This window comes from Hevea brasiliensis, chromosome 11 (genome assembly GCF_030052815.1).
Source record: "Hevea brasiliensis isolate MT/VB/25A 57/8 chromosome 11, ASM3005281v1, whole genome shotgun sequence".
Lineage (NCBI taxonomy): Eukaryota > Viridiplantae > Streptophyta > Magnoliopsida > Malpighiales > Euphorbiaceae > Hevea > Hevea brasiliensis.
This window is the reverse complement of record NC_079503.1, coordinates 75224209-75239656: the sequence shown is the minus strand read 5'-3', so window position 1 is coordinate 75239656 and position 15448 is coordinate 75224209. Positions and strand designations below refer to the sequence as shown.

Sequence of the window (15448 nt, the reverse complement as noted above, 5' to 3'; positions counted from 1 at the left end):
AAAAAAAAAAAATCTTTCATAAGACTAATTTTTGGAGTAATTATATATATATCTCATTCTTTGGTAAATAAAAAAAATTAAAATTTTGTATTAAGCGAACACCACTTTTAATGGTCATGATGTATGCTATAATTTTCTTAATTTTCAATAAGTTAGGTTATGTTTAGTAGTGGTGCAATATATTTTATGGTCAATTGATTTTATTTTAAAACAAAATTATTTTGTTATAAAAAATAAAATGATTTAAAAAATTTTGCAATTAATTTAATCAGATTTTTGTAAAATAATTTTTTTTCATAAAATAGTTAATTATAAAAATATTATTAATTTGATAAATTTCAAATTTGTGAAAAAAATAGAAAAGGAAAGAGAAATTCATATGAGAGAGATGGAGAGAGAGAGGAAGAAGCGGAGGAGATAGGAGGAGAAAGACATTTAAAAAAAAAAAAAGAAAATCATTAATGTTATTTTTTCATTCATAAAATTGTGATGAATTTCAAAATTAAAATAAAAAATGTAAGCATTTTTTTTTAAACTTATTTAATAAAGGTATAATGAGTCATATAATAATTAATAAATAAATATGGATAAATAAATTTAAGACCTCAAACTTCTTATATTTTAAAAGTGAAAAAAAAAATTGATCAAATTATTTTTTTGGTGACATTTAAAAAAAATTGAGGCTTTAAGTTATTATTATTATTTGATGAGAAACCAAGCTTAGTTCTTTGAACATTAGCCAAGCTAAATTTTTCAAAATATATAATATATTTTTAATTGCTAAAGATTAACGTTATAATAAATGTTGTTATTAGCGAGATAAAAAGAATTATTTTTATCATAAATTTTAGATTTAAAAAATAAATTTAACAATTTTTATTTCAAATGTTATATGGTTAATTTTAAACAAAAATTATTAATCAAATACATAAATTATTATTTATATATTTCAGTTTAAAAATTCAATGACATTCTAAATTTCTTTTTTTTTTTAATATTTATTAAAGATGTAAGTCAAGAACTGAAAATGTGTTTGGGACGCGTTCGATGACTTGTGGGTGATGACTTTTTAAGCTGATGTGTATTTTATCAGACAAACAAAAACAAAAACATATTCGCTTATATTTGACAGCTGCCATTTTTTTGTATTTTTTCGAACCAAAGAAAAACTTAACCTCCAGAAGACTAATTTTTGGAGTAATTATTCAGTGTTGTTCTTGAAGTATACACCCCATTTTGTAAATATAAGAGTCTCACTCTTTCATAAATTAAATAAAAATCACATTTATTTATATTTAAAAATAGAGAAGGAAAGAGAAATGCCTATGAGAGATGGAGAGAAAGAGAGAGATGAAGAGGTGGAAGAGAGTGAAGGGGAAAGACTTTAAAAAAAAAATTAATGTCATTTTTTTATTTGTAAACTCTAGTTAATCAGTTTCATAGAAGAGTAAAATTATGATGAATTTCAAAATTGGAATTAAAAGTGTAAGTTATTTAAAAAAAATTATTTAATAGACGTATAATAAATTAGGTAATAACTAATAACTAGGTGTGAACACTCGAATTCAAAAATCTTAAATTTTTTATATATTAAAATGAAAAGAAAACTAATCAGATTATATTTAATTTACATTTTAAAAAGATAAATTAAGATATTAAGTTATTATTATTATTTGATGAGCAATCAAATTGAGTTCTTTGAGCATTAGCCAAGCTAAATTTTTAATAATATATAATATATTATTAATTGTTAAAAATGAACATTATAATAAATGTTATTATTAGTGAGATAAATAAATTATTTTTATTATAAAATTTTAGATTTAAAAATTAAATTTAATAATTTTTGTTTCAAATTTTATGTGATTAATTTTAAACAAAAATTATTAATCAAATACATAAATTAGTATTTATATATTTTGGTTTAAAAATTGAAGGAAGGACATTCTAAATTTTTTTTAAACACCTTTTTTTTTAATGTTTATTAAAGATGTAATTAAGTCAAGCAACTGAAAATGCGTTTGAGACACGTTCGATGACTTGTGGACCAAATAAAAAACAATGCGTGGATGACTTTGTCAATTTGATAGGTATTTATCAGCCTTGAAGCTAATATATTTTATTTTTAAAATTAAAAAAAAAAAAAAAGTAAAAACAAAAACATCTTTGCCTATATTTGACAGTTGACAAAAAAAAAAAAAAAATCGCAAGATCAACTTTTGAAGTAATTATTCAGTGTTCTTGAACTATATATTCCCATTTTATAAATATATGAGAGTCTCACTCTTTTATGAATAGAGAAAAAATTAATTTTAGAAAAAATTAAAATTTCGCAAGATCAAATTTTAGAAAAAATTAAATATTGGGCTTTCAAAGCTGTTGTGCCTTTTCTCACCATCTTATTTCTTGCATCCTTGTAGCTCATAAACTCATGGCTATCCGGAGGAATAAGACAGCTGTTACGCTGTTTATCATCATCATCGGCATCATCATCTTACTTACCATATTTTTTGCAGGACTCACAACAGCCGCCATAATAGTTGCAGGCTTCCTTGTTGTGGCTCTGGCCATGGGCTTCTGGTATGTGTTTTTAAGGAAGAAAAGGGATGAAGAGGAATGTATAGAAGATAATTTTCTATCAGGAATGCCCATGAGATTCACTTACCAAGAATTGAAAGTAGCCACTGGAGATTTCAAGAAAAAGCTTGGAGGAGGAGGGTTTGGATCAGTTTTTGAAGGCACTCTTCAAAACGGAGATAAAATTGCAGTCAAGCGCCTTGATGCTATGGGCCAAGGGACGAAAGAATTCTTGGCTGAGGTCAAGACTATAGGAAGCATCCACCATGTTAACCTTGTGAAGCTAATTGGCTTCTGCGCAGAAAAATTGCAAAGGCTTCTGGTATATGAGTACATGTGTAATGGGTCTTTAGACAAATGGATTTTCTGTAAAGAATCGCTAGCTTCTTTAGACTGGCAAATTAGAAGGACAATTGTCCTGGACATAGCAAAGGGGCTGGCCTATCTCCATGAAGAATGTAGACAGAGAATAGTACATTTAGATATCAAACCCCAAAATATACTATTGGATGAAAAACTTCGTGCGAAGATATCAGATTTTGGCTTGTGTAAGTTGATTGATAGGGATCAAAGCCAAGTGGTAACCACGATGAGAGGAACTCCCGGCTATTTGGCCCCTGAATTTTTGAGCTCAGCAATCACAGAGAAGGCAGATGTTTATAGCTTTGGGATCTTAGTCATGGAAGTAGTTTGTGGAAAGAAAAATTTAGAAAGGTCACAGCCTGAGGAATTCGTGCATTTGCTCCCAATTTTCATGAGAAAAGCAGAGGAGGATCAATTGGTGGTTATGGTTGACGGAAGCAGTCAGGATATGCAACTGCATAACTCAGAAGCTGTTCAGGTGATGAAGGTTGCAATTTGGTGTCTGCAAAGTGATTACAAAAGGAGGCCTTCCATGTCAGATGTGGTTAAAGTCCTAGAAGGTAATTTGGACGTGGAAGCTGATCTAGACTACACCTTGCATAATCCAACAACAATAGCAGCAACGATAAGAGAGGCTGAGCAGGGAACCACAACTTTAATATTGCCATCTTTTCTATCGGGACCAAGGTGATGAATGATGATTTTGCTTGAAATCATGTTTTTCTATTTCTTATTACTTATTTTAGTTGTTGTGCTTTATATTGTTTCTCCAATCTGTCCACTGTTATATATGTAAATCTGCTTGGTTCTATTGTTTTACATGTTATTAATTATAAAGCAGCATAGCTTTAGAGGTTATTTGGCTTAGTTCTCTTGCGTTTATTGCTGTGACTGATAATTCGTAATAGAAATAGTGGCGTGCCTTTAGTCAAAATAATCCAAGTAAATATCATTTAAACCTTATCATCTTGAATAAGTATGTTCAATCTTATTACAACGATATTGGTGGCTCCACTTTTGGTTTCATAAAATACCAGAATATGATTGCAGCAGTTTAGGTTGGTTAATGTCTAATGATTGCGCTGCGAAGAAGTTCGGAAACTTGGTGAATTGCAACCACATAATTCACTTATCGATTCAGTGAAAATGGAAATTGAAAACAAATTGGATAGTTTAAGCTTTGGAAAGAATCACAGTCATAGCATCTGCTAGGCAACAGCCTAGTCATTAAAATGGTTGGAATCCAAGTGCATATTGAATTAGGATTTGGAAGTTAAATTAAATAGGAAGATTCGTTTTAAAAAAAATGGATAAAGAAGTCCAACTTAAATTTGAATTTGTAGAAGAAAACAGAAGTCCGAAATTGGACTCGTTCTCATGGCCTATAAAAGAGAGGTGCTGTGAGTGCATGTGTTGGTATCGTGGGAGTTAAGCCAAAAATTGGAAAGAGCGTGGCTCGGTGGGACAGCATTTTAAGGCCACCAAATAGAATTCTGCGAGTGTGAGAGCCGTGTAGTGTTGTGCGATCGTGTACCAAACCATTTGCGAGTGATAAGGGAGAAAAATAATTAGTGGTAATAGTAAATTTGTTGTGGAGTAGGTTTATAGGTGTGATTTTCATAATAAATACAAATCAATCAATTAGTCTATATAATCTATAATTCTTTCCCCTTTCTTTTTGTTCTCTCTCTTATCTCCTCTGTTTTCTCCCTCAATTTTCACTTCTTTCTCTCGGGGTCCATGGTTCATAGTTCCCAATCACACCACAAGTATACCATTCCAAGGCAGGCCCTACTCTGAGCCTTGCCAAGGATTGGCTTAGGCCTATAATCGGACCAAATCAGCTTGATCAAACATGGGCAATCACTTACATGTAATTTTTTTAAAATATTATTTTTTTATTTTATTTTTTCTATAAAAACCTTAGTAAAAATATACACTTAATTTTTCTTTCAATAATGACTTCACACCTTTCATTACTAAATAATTAATTATTTAACGTCAATTTTCCAAAAAAAATAATAATAATTTGACTAGTTCGAAACTGAAATCAAATGAGTCCTAAGTCAAACCATGATTCAAAATAAAAATTGAATCCAAACTAAATTAAAATTGAAATTGTGATCACTGGCTTATTCCCTGCCAAACCTAAAATGGAAATGGACTGTAACCAGTAGTTTGGCATGCCACCTAGGAACCGGAACGTTAAACCAAAAACCAAAACTAAGAAAAGAACCAAGTTGAACTAATCAGAAAATCAAAACCAACATTGGATTTGGGTTTAATTAGAAACAAACAGAGTAGGAACCACAATCGAAACCTAGTTGAATTATAAATTAACCTAGTGGGAACTGATACTAAATCTAAAATACAAAATTGAAACTGAAATTAGATTGAACTAAAAATCAAAACAAAACTAAATGTGAATTGAAATTGAAATCAGACTAGAATTAAAATAAAAAACCAAAATCAAATTGGATTAAACTAGAACTAATTCAAGTGGGAATTAAAATTAAAATCCAAAATTGTAATCAAAACCAGTGGGAGCCAAGTTGAACAGAGACCGATGAAAACAACTCAAATGATGCCCCTCTAACTTGTCATTTGAAATTCATCATTCCTAAATTTTAAATTTATATGCAAATTTGTGTGAAATTCAAATTCATTTATTTTATTATAATTTACTATACAATCCTTGAGTTTACTATTATTGATATTTTGATTTTTATGTTTTAGAAAATAAAATATTTACTTCGATAAAGTATACATATTATTCATTCCATTCATATTTTGAGGTTTTTGTCCTTAATGAAAAGTGAAAATACTTTTATACTTTATTTAAAAAAAAAAGTATGCCTTTCCCTATAATAAATTTCATTGGTTGTCTCTGAACTTCAGAGTTTTATAATAGTACAGTCCTTAAACTTTAATTTATAATATAAAACTATTTTAAAATTAATTTAGTTAACATAAAACCCTTTTGATTTATAATAACCAGCTTCCCAATTATAACATACCAAAATGACTTAAATGCCCCTAAAAAAGAAAAGAAAAGAACTTAAATATCTCTACATAATCGTCTCTTTGTATGTCTACCTCTCTCCTTAGTCACTCTCTCTCTCTCTCTCTCTCTCTCTCTCATGCACTTGGTATCTCTGTGTGTGTATGTGTGTGTGTGTCATTCTCTTTCCCACACTCTCTCTATCTCTTTACCCTCTCTCTTTTTCTCTCTCCCTCTAACATTCTCTATCACTTCCTCTTGACTCTCTCACACTTTTCTTCTTTTACACTTTGTCATTTCTTTGTTTAATCATCCCAACAATAATATATCACAAATAAAAATAATTCAAAATTCAAATTCAATCCAAAATAATATAAACAATTAACAAGCCAAATTCAAAATCATTCAGCAAAATCAATTCCAAATCTACTATCACATAATCTCAAAACTCATAATTTCAAAATAGATTGAATCAATTTACAATGACAATCAGAATCAATTTACAATCTCAGAAACATGCTGCTGATGATGAAGGTCTACCGCATCAAGCATAAGTCCCTTTACCCATAGCATATATGAAACTCTTGTCTCTCTCTCGGCCAACACAAAACTCCCCAAACCCATTTTCCCTCATAATATCTCTCAGCCATCATAGAACTCCACAGTCTTCTACACAACCACTAGCCCAATCCTTTTCCCTCACTTGTAGACATGATGTTCAAGACATGCTCGCTTCCCAAATCCATAGATTCCTATTAAACCCCTTGCCCTTCTCCCTCACACAACCCTCTACCCACTCCTTCTCCAAACCCCATTTTCCCACGTTTGCTCACTCCCCAACTCCATAGAATCTAGATCCCCACACCATCAACCTAACTCTAATCACGCACCCCATGACATAAATACTAGCTGGGTCCAACTCCAAGCCTCCTTTTGTCCATATGACATAAACACTAGTACCCAAAATCACCCTATTGCTTGCATCAAACAGCCATCAACCTAGCCCCGTCACACCTCCATTTTCGCCCCTTAGCAATCATGAGATCTCCATACCACTTGCATATAGCCTCCTTCACAACACTTGACCAACCTTGTGATCAAAGCCTTCTAGGATCATCATTGCTTGAAACCTTGAATTCAGATTATGTGGAGTTTGGTTATTGAATTTCAGTGAGGGTCTAAAAGAGGGAGAGAGGTGAGAGAGAAAGCGATGGATTGGGTGGATAAAAAAGAGACACAAATAATGGGTAGGTGAACATGAAATAAAGGAATAGGGTTGTCGCAAGGGTTTTGCAGTCGCCGGATGATTCTCACTGAAGTGGAAAAGTGAGGAGTCGCTACTTTAATTTTGAGAGAAATTAAAGAAAATCGCTTGTTATTTTGTAAAGAATTTGACCACTTCTAAAATAGAGATTCTAGGTTCAGGGTCAGTATACTTGTGGGGAAGGTGTTAGACACCCCACATTATCCCTGTAATGCCCTTACTTTAGGTAGTCCGTACATTCTACTATTCCGGTGATTGACGTCTGTCCGGATAGCCAGAATGTCTGGAACTATATTTAAACTAGAGTGAGGAGTCATAAATAACCTAAATAATGACTAAGAAAAATTAAGAAAAAATTTAAGAAATGAAATGCAAGAAGGTTAAACGAGCTGGAGCTACGGCGATGGGTAACCTAACGGGAAGTGACTGTGAAGACAGTTGCCGATCCTAGACCCGTAGAAAACCTTGTGAAATAATTATTTGGGACTTAAGTGAAGGATTATTGAGGTTTAGATGACAATATAATGCCAAGAAAATACAAAAAAAAATCATGTCAATCGATACAGATAATTTTAACTTGGTAAACAAAATGAAGGGCATTTTGGCATTTCACCCTCAGAGATGATTTTTGACCAACTTGTCCATTTAAGTAGGTGAGATTATGCCATAAAATATAAATAAATATTGATGAAAAATAAAAAAAAATGAGTAAAAGAAAGAAGAAAGAAAAATCAAACAAAAATGAAATTAAAATTAGAATTATTACCTAAGCATGATGCAATTAAAAACCTCTACCCAATTAAAACTTAACAAGAACTCATAAAAGGATAAAAAGAGATTAATAAAAATAAAATTTAGCTCATCTTCTTCCTAGAACCACATATGGCCGAACCACTCTCTCACAAGAACCTTCCTCCATTTCTCTTCCTTCTCACTACAAATTTCATATAAACACACCATAAAATCACTAGATTTCTTCATAAATATTTGCTTGAGCACCTTGAAGTGATTGGCTGCCAAGGATTGAAGAGAAAGTAAAGTTTAGACAAACTCCCAATTGTGGAAAGTGAGGTAAGTGCCATTAAACTTTAAATTTGTTGTTTAATTTTTACAAGTGAGTTGATTGGAGTTGAAATTGCACATAAAATGAAAGAAATGCATGCTTATGGAGAGGAAAGAAAATTCGGTTCACTTGAGAGGGTTAGGGTTTTGTTGGTTTGGATGCAATTAAACTTGTGTACTAATGCTAATTGATGTGTATACATGAATTAGAGTAGAAGTTGTATGAGTTTGCATGAGATTCAGATTATGACCAATTAGAGTTTGATGAAATTAGGGATTTGGTACTATGATGCACAATTAGTGATATTAATGTCAATTATGACCAATTTATGTGTGCTGATGAAGAATTGAGGTTGTTGGTTGAGTTTTACAGAATTAGATGTGCTGGAAATTTTAGACTTTGAGTCCAGTGGGTTTGGGCAGCCATAAGTTGAATTGTATAGCTTCAATTGGCATAAGACCAATTAAAGGTGAAACTAGGGACATAATGCCATATTTTCCATGAAGAGACCCTGTCCAGAAAACCAACACAAAGTGACCTAAAATTTACTTGAATCTGGGTAACTAAAATATGGACCTGGAAAAATGACCATATGAACAGTGATTGTTCAAATGGCCATTATAGAGAGGTCCAAATGACCTGATTCTTGAACCCATGGAAAGCTCAGACATAGTAGAATAACTTTCATGAAGAATAGAAGCTCGAATTCTGATCATAACCTAATCAAATTGCTAACCAAAGTTAGCTCATCAAAACTACCAAAATCAAAATTTGCCCAGAAATTCTGGACATGGACCAATCCGGCCAGTTATGGTAAAAATGCCATAACTTGAGGTACAAAACTCCAATTAGAGTGATTCAAAAAAGGGAATTAAAGTATAGACATTAAGGAACAACTTTGATGAAGAAAGTTTAGCCAAAATCTCAGTGTAGATTGGTCCAATGGAATAGTAAACTTAGGTGACAAAAATTGAAAATTTGAAATTTCTTCTAGGAAGCTTTTAATTGCAATTGGCAACTAATGCCAACAAATTTATAACCCAAAATGTGATACTAGCATGAAATTAGAATTTGTATATCTATTATTTATGAAAAAGTAAAAAATTTAAATGAATAGTAATATGAATAGTAACCACCATAACATCAAATGCAAAGAACCAAAACCTAACTTTGCTAATATGCCCTTGTATGCCTAGTATGATTGGTTTGGATAGGTTGGCATGCCAATAGGGTTTTGATTGCCATAATGCCTATAGCTTCGTGCCATTTCGTAATTTATGACTCTTATTGCCATTTTGTGATATTATGGCCTTTGGCCATTTTGCGATCCTTTGACATACACGGCTTTATGCCCGACTGATTTTATGGCTTGTTAGCCATTTTGTTGCTCACCTGGCAGACACTATGTGACCGATGTCACACCCTACTCCCCCGTAAGATGTAACATGATCCCGTAGTACACCTAATGAATTACCGTACTTCGCCTACCGATAACCCATTAGATATACTACAAGGGATTTTAAAACAATTTTCGTGAAATTTAAATCATCGATTAAAATCAGGTTATAAAATTTTTTTCAAAATTTCGGCAAAGTGCCGGCTGTATTTTGAGAAAACAGTTCTTCAATCCTGCAAAAGAAAATGCTCCCAATATGTTTTCTCAAATACAACTCCAATAACTTCATTTCAATTCACAATTCAAATCTCAATAAACAATCAATTCATTTTCAAACTAATCTCATCATAAAGAAACATTTCATTGATTACAAGACTCAAAATTTATATTATAAAACTATTCAAGTAAATGAAATCTCAAATTTACATTTACAATAATTTACATTTAATTACATGCCAAAATATTTTACAAGAGTTTTTATACAACTGCTCAAATAATTTACATACATATTATTACATGCATACATCAAAACCTATGTACATGGGTATACCTATGATATACCTGGAGCTAATCTGAATGTGTCTTCAAAGAAGCTTACTCAATTGCTCTATGCTCTTTTCACTTGCGACAGCATACAAAGCTATCGCTGAGTGGTGAACTCAGTGGTGCACAACTATAATTTAAAACATAGTACAATATACCTTAACAAAAATTACAGCAATTAATTTGGAAATCTGGATACTCATCAAGTTCCAAAACTCAAAATATTCATTGCCAATAATATAAATCATTTGTATAAAATGACTTTGATCACGAAATTCAATTTATCAAATCACAACCAAACATTTAAGATAATTTCAACAAAATCAATTATACATAAATCATAATTGAAATCACAATTCTTTACTATTCAAAAACCATTCTTTATCTCAAAAGCCATTCTTTATTTCAAAAACTATTCTTTATCTCACTAACTATGCAAGACTAATCCGAAAGGGCCATCTTCAGGGTGATTCTAACTCCCTATGGTCTGGGAGGTCGAATAAGATTCTAACTCCCTATGGTCGGGGAGGTCGAATCATCGTGCACAGTACACATCACAATAATGAATCTTCCGAAAGGGCCATAACATAAAAAAAACTTAGATCTAACCTCTAATAAGAGGAGAATCTAAGCATGTGCACGTACCATGGTAATCATAACACAACTAATTCCATTGTCTTCTCAACAAATGAGAGAGACGGGTAATAACCTAGTCAAGCATCTATAGTGAGATATAAAACAATATCACAATCCTTTTAGTGAGCATAAATCACAATACAATTCGATTCAAAGTCAATTCCAATATCCAATAATTTTTTTATGCTCATCACAATACAATTCATAAATTTGCATTTTTCCATGCAAATTGCCCATCACAATTCAAAACATGTTCTATCACAATTTTCCAAAACATAATTTATTCAATTCACAACAATGCTTAATGCTTGTGGAAATACCATTTCCCAAAGCTAAATTCATACATAAGAAAAATATGTTATTTAATCATATGAAATATTCAGAACAAAATCAGTTAAAAACTAGTTGTGCACAAACCTCTGATAAATGTCTCTTGGTCCTGACTCAGTGTTTCCTTCCTCTTTCCTGAGTCTTTGCTAACTGAAACACATAATTTGAAGTGTTTCAGTACTCATTTAAACTGTCTCTAACAATAAGGCTTAATAATTAATTTATTGAATTCTATTATTTTCCTTAGTCAACCTAAAATGTTGACTCTCGATGCACTCTAGGTGAATTAGATTTAATGTTACCAATATGTCACATTTTATAGCTTTTTAGTATTGGTATATGTTACCAAATTCATTTTTATGTATATTGCATTTTATTGCAATTTGCCGGATTTCGGTATACTAATTTGACCTAACCGGATGACCTAGTTCCCTCAGTTTTTGGGTTTCGGTCCAAACTACAAACTTGTAGGTCTATGTCTTATTGCATGCAGGGAAAAATTTCAGGTCATTCTGAGTTGTGTAGACCAAGATATGGTCAATTTACCAATGCTGGACAGAATGTACCAAAATGGTAACTTTAGGTCATTTTTAGGTCACTTTTGGTTCAGCCAGTTTTGGTACCTGAAATTATGCAAGCTATTTGGCTTGGTTCTGGCCATTTCTGGGCTTTGGTGTCTTCATAAGAATTGTAGATCTATGTCTAAACTATTCATGGTAAAAATTTCAGGTCAATTGGACCTATTTTGAGTGAGTTATGGCCAAAACACTAATTACTGTCCAAATAGTCAATTTTCAGGCTTTTAAGTCACTAATCCGGATTTAGTCATTTTTCAAGTCACCTTCTAGGCAGAATTTTGATAAGCTTCCTTCATGAAAGTTGGCATATTTTGTGCCTAGTTTCACCTCCAATTGGTCTCATACCAATTGGAGTCACACACTTAAGGTTCTAAGCCAAAACACACACTGCCCTACTACACATTATTCATCCTTACCAATTACACATTCAACACTTACCAAGTTAACTCTTCCATGCCAATTCTATTTGTACCATACCATTAACACATTTTACTTCATATTTTTGGTCATTTTGGTAGCTTGTAACCACTCTCAACATACATACTATAATACAGAATTTTCCAAAGTCCCATTTACAACAATTCAACCACATGAACATACCTCATTTCCATGTCCAAATTCAAATAATTATTTATATACACATGCTGCCATCAATGACAACATAATTCAATAATATTTCATGAACTCAAACATTTCAATCTTCTGCATGAGTCTGCCACAAGTTTACACATACCCATTAACCTCCATTTGAAATTTTTAAGCTTACAAATCAAACCTTACTTATGGAATTCAGCTACAATACAATCAAACATTTAAATCATCATTCAAACCATTATTTACATGCAAGAACAAACTGTTCATAGTGAAGTTCCATGGCTGCCAAAATGTACATCTTCATTAAAACATCAAACTTCAAAAATTCTTCCATAAATCAACTACCCACAACCTTTGTTACACTTTTAATGAAACAAGAATTGAAAACACTCACTTACTACTTTTGAAGTTCTTCAAAACCTCACCAAAACTTAACTTTCTTGCTGCCTATCTACTGCCCATGGTGTGAGGATCACTTTTAAGGAAGGGACTTACATGAATTTATGGCTTGAAAGTGAGGATTGGAGCTTGCATGCAATTCGGCCATGGAGGTTTCTTTCACCAAGGTTTCGGCTGGTTCTTCCCAAGGTTGAAGATGAAGTTATCTTCTATCCATATGTTGATTAAATGTCCACTTAAGTGGAGTTAGTGGAGCACTAAGGTAAAGGTTTAATATTTGTTTAGTTAAAGTTTCATAATTTAGTTTTTATCCCCCATTTCTTTCACTATTCTTATAATGTGTCACAATTTAATTTTTCATGACATTTCTAAAGTGTAATATCATTTATTTTTAATGGAAATTTAGGTCAAAAGACAACGCAGGGTGTCAAATGACCACAATGCCCCTGTTCGGGTTGCATTCCCGATTTTTCGGTAACACCTAGTTTTGTCATTTTCTCGATTTCTCGTTTTTCTTTGTACTAATTAATTAATTTTTCTTTGATATTTCTAATGATATTTATACTTCAATAAGTCTTTAATTATGTCTTAAAAAATATTTTCCAGGGTTCCCCGCGGTCCAGGGCTAGTCAACGGTCCATGCCGTAACTTTCCGGTGCGGTCACCCATCGCTATGGTTCTCGGCTCGTTTAACTTGGTTACATTTCATTGCTATTATTTTTCCTTTATTTTTCTTGTATTTTCTTTTCTTGTATTTCATTATTTTATGTCTCCTCACTAATATTTAAGTGTAGTTCTAGGCATCCTAGCTGTCCAGACAATACTGGTCACCGGAGCAGTAGAACGTACTACCAAACATAGGGGTGTTACAACCGATGGTGTGACGGCCTGAGTATTTGGTACCCAGTGCTAGTTTACCCATTTATTTAGTCTAGTCAACTGGTATATGTTACTTGGGCAATTAAATAAGTCTCAAAATTTTAAAACTAAATAATGAATATAAAAACCATTAAATTAAATATATTATAAATAATAAAAAAATACAGTATGTGAAAAGTAATAGCATAATTTCTTTATATTTATTTATTTTGTTTATTTTTATATTATATTGGCACCACTAAGCTTTATACTTAGCGCGTCGCTTTTTGTTACGTGTAGGTATTGGAGATACAGAGAGAGAGCCCAATAGACCATAGACTGGGAGATAGAGTTTTGATCTGCATTAGGTCCGAGTGTCACCTCATCCAGCAGTGCATATTTTGGATAGACTCTACTAGTCTTGTATTTTATTTTTTTGGACTTTGTACTTAAATTTTGGACATGTAATGTAACTTATATATGTTTGTACATTAATTTTGTATATGATGTAAATTAATAATATTTGAAAATTTTCTTTTTGAATTATTCATGGATGAATGTGATTAGATGATATTCTGTGTTCAGAATGTGAATAGAGATGAAATAATTGATTGAAAATTTTAGAGATGACATTTATGAAAAATCTATATGTTTGGAATTATATTATTGAGACTTTTAACAGGTGGGAAAATGTCAAAATATTTACAAATTAGGGGAAACTTCGTCATTTTCTCCGATTAATAAATTGACCCTAAATTAATAAAATAAAATGTGTGTAACAAGAAATGTAATAAGTTAAGTTAAGACGCTCCGGCACCGAGCGTGACATGCCTTGCTCGGCTACACTATAGACGGGTGAGGGGTGTCACAGTCCCTCAATGAGGGCAAATAGATTTAAACGATGTGCTCTTTATAACTTAAGACCGATAACCTTTGGGGTTAGAATTACGATGTTGATTCTCGTTATTTATTAAATGAACATTTGATATTTCACTAGTCCGGGTTTCCCAAGAACACGAGTAAATGGGAGACCCTAAGGTGAGTTAAGGTTATGTTAGTTTAATTTGTTATATATTTATTGAATTCCCCCACCCCCCCCCCCTTCCCTAGAATTAGGACTCTAATTTCGAAGAGGTATTACTTGGTCTCTAGAGATTCGTAATGAGTAAGGAGGACTCTCAGCTTACTCATCATGCACCTCATCATTGGCATCCGAATAATTGAGGGTGCGGTATGTGCAGTGAATATAAATGAACCAATACGGGTATAGATTTTTATTCCTTTTAATTAGAACTCCAATTCAAAAGGGATGTGTTAATTAAGACTTAGAGAGTTATCTTCATTAATGAGGACTCTCAGTTAATGAAGGAAGTGTTAGTAGTATGCCCTAGAGCATATCATTTTGTGCGTATCTTGTAAATTTTTTTTAATAAAAGGCATTTCATTTTTCTATTTACATAATCCATTTATGTGTAATTAAAAAGGTCCATTGATATTTTGTTAGAAATTATATTATTAAGTTGTTAAGAATATGAGTGACAGTATTTCTAGCACAAAGTATCATAAATTGGTTCACAATCTAGGATACTTCACAAAGGACATGACTTATCCAGAAAAATTGTAATCATGTTTATTTCCAAAGTATTAATATGAGATATAAATAAGTTGGAGTGGTGAGTCTCATGCCACATAACAAACATGGTAGGAACTTATACATAATAAGTAGGCGGAACCAGTGACGCTTATGACAAGCACGTGGAGTTTACTCTTGTCAATGCATTGTCATATATCATATCAGTGCATATAATCTTTAGACCTGAGATAACACAGTTATCTTGTATATAAG

At 32.0% G+C, this 15448-nt stretch overlaps 1 protein-coding gene across 1 annotated transcript; it reads left to right on the top strand.

Annotated features, from left to right (window-relative positions):
• Positions 1 to 2280: 2280 nt before the first annotated feature.
• On the top strand, positions 2281 to 14173 carry LOC131170642 (G-type lectin S-receptor-like serine/threonine-protein kinase SD2-5). The gene is made up of 2 exons (XM_058130180.1): positions 2281 to 3627; positions 13903 to 14173. Exons 1-2 carry the CDS (start codon positions 2432 to 2434, stop codon positions 13931 to 13933), a joined length of 1227 nt encoding a protein of 408 aa, XP_057986163.1. The 5' UTR covers positions 2281 to 2431; the 3' UTR covers positions 13934 to 14173.
• Positions 14174 to 15448: the final 1275 nt, after the last annotated feature.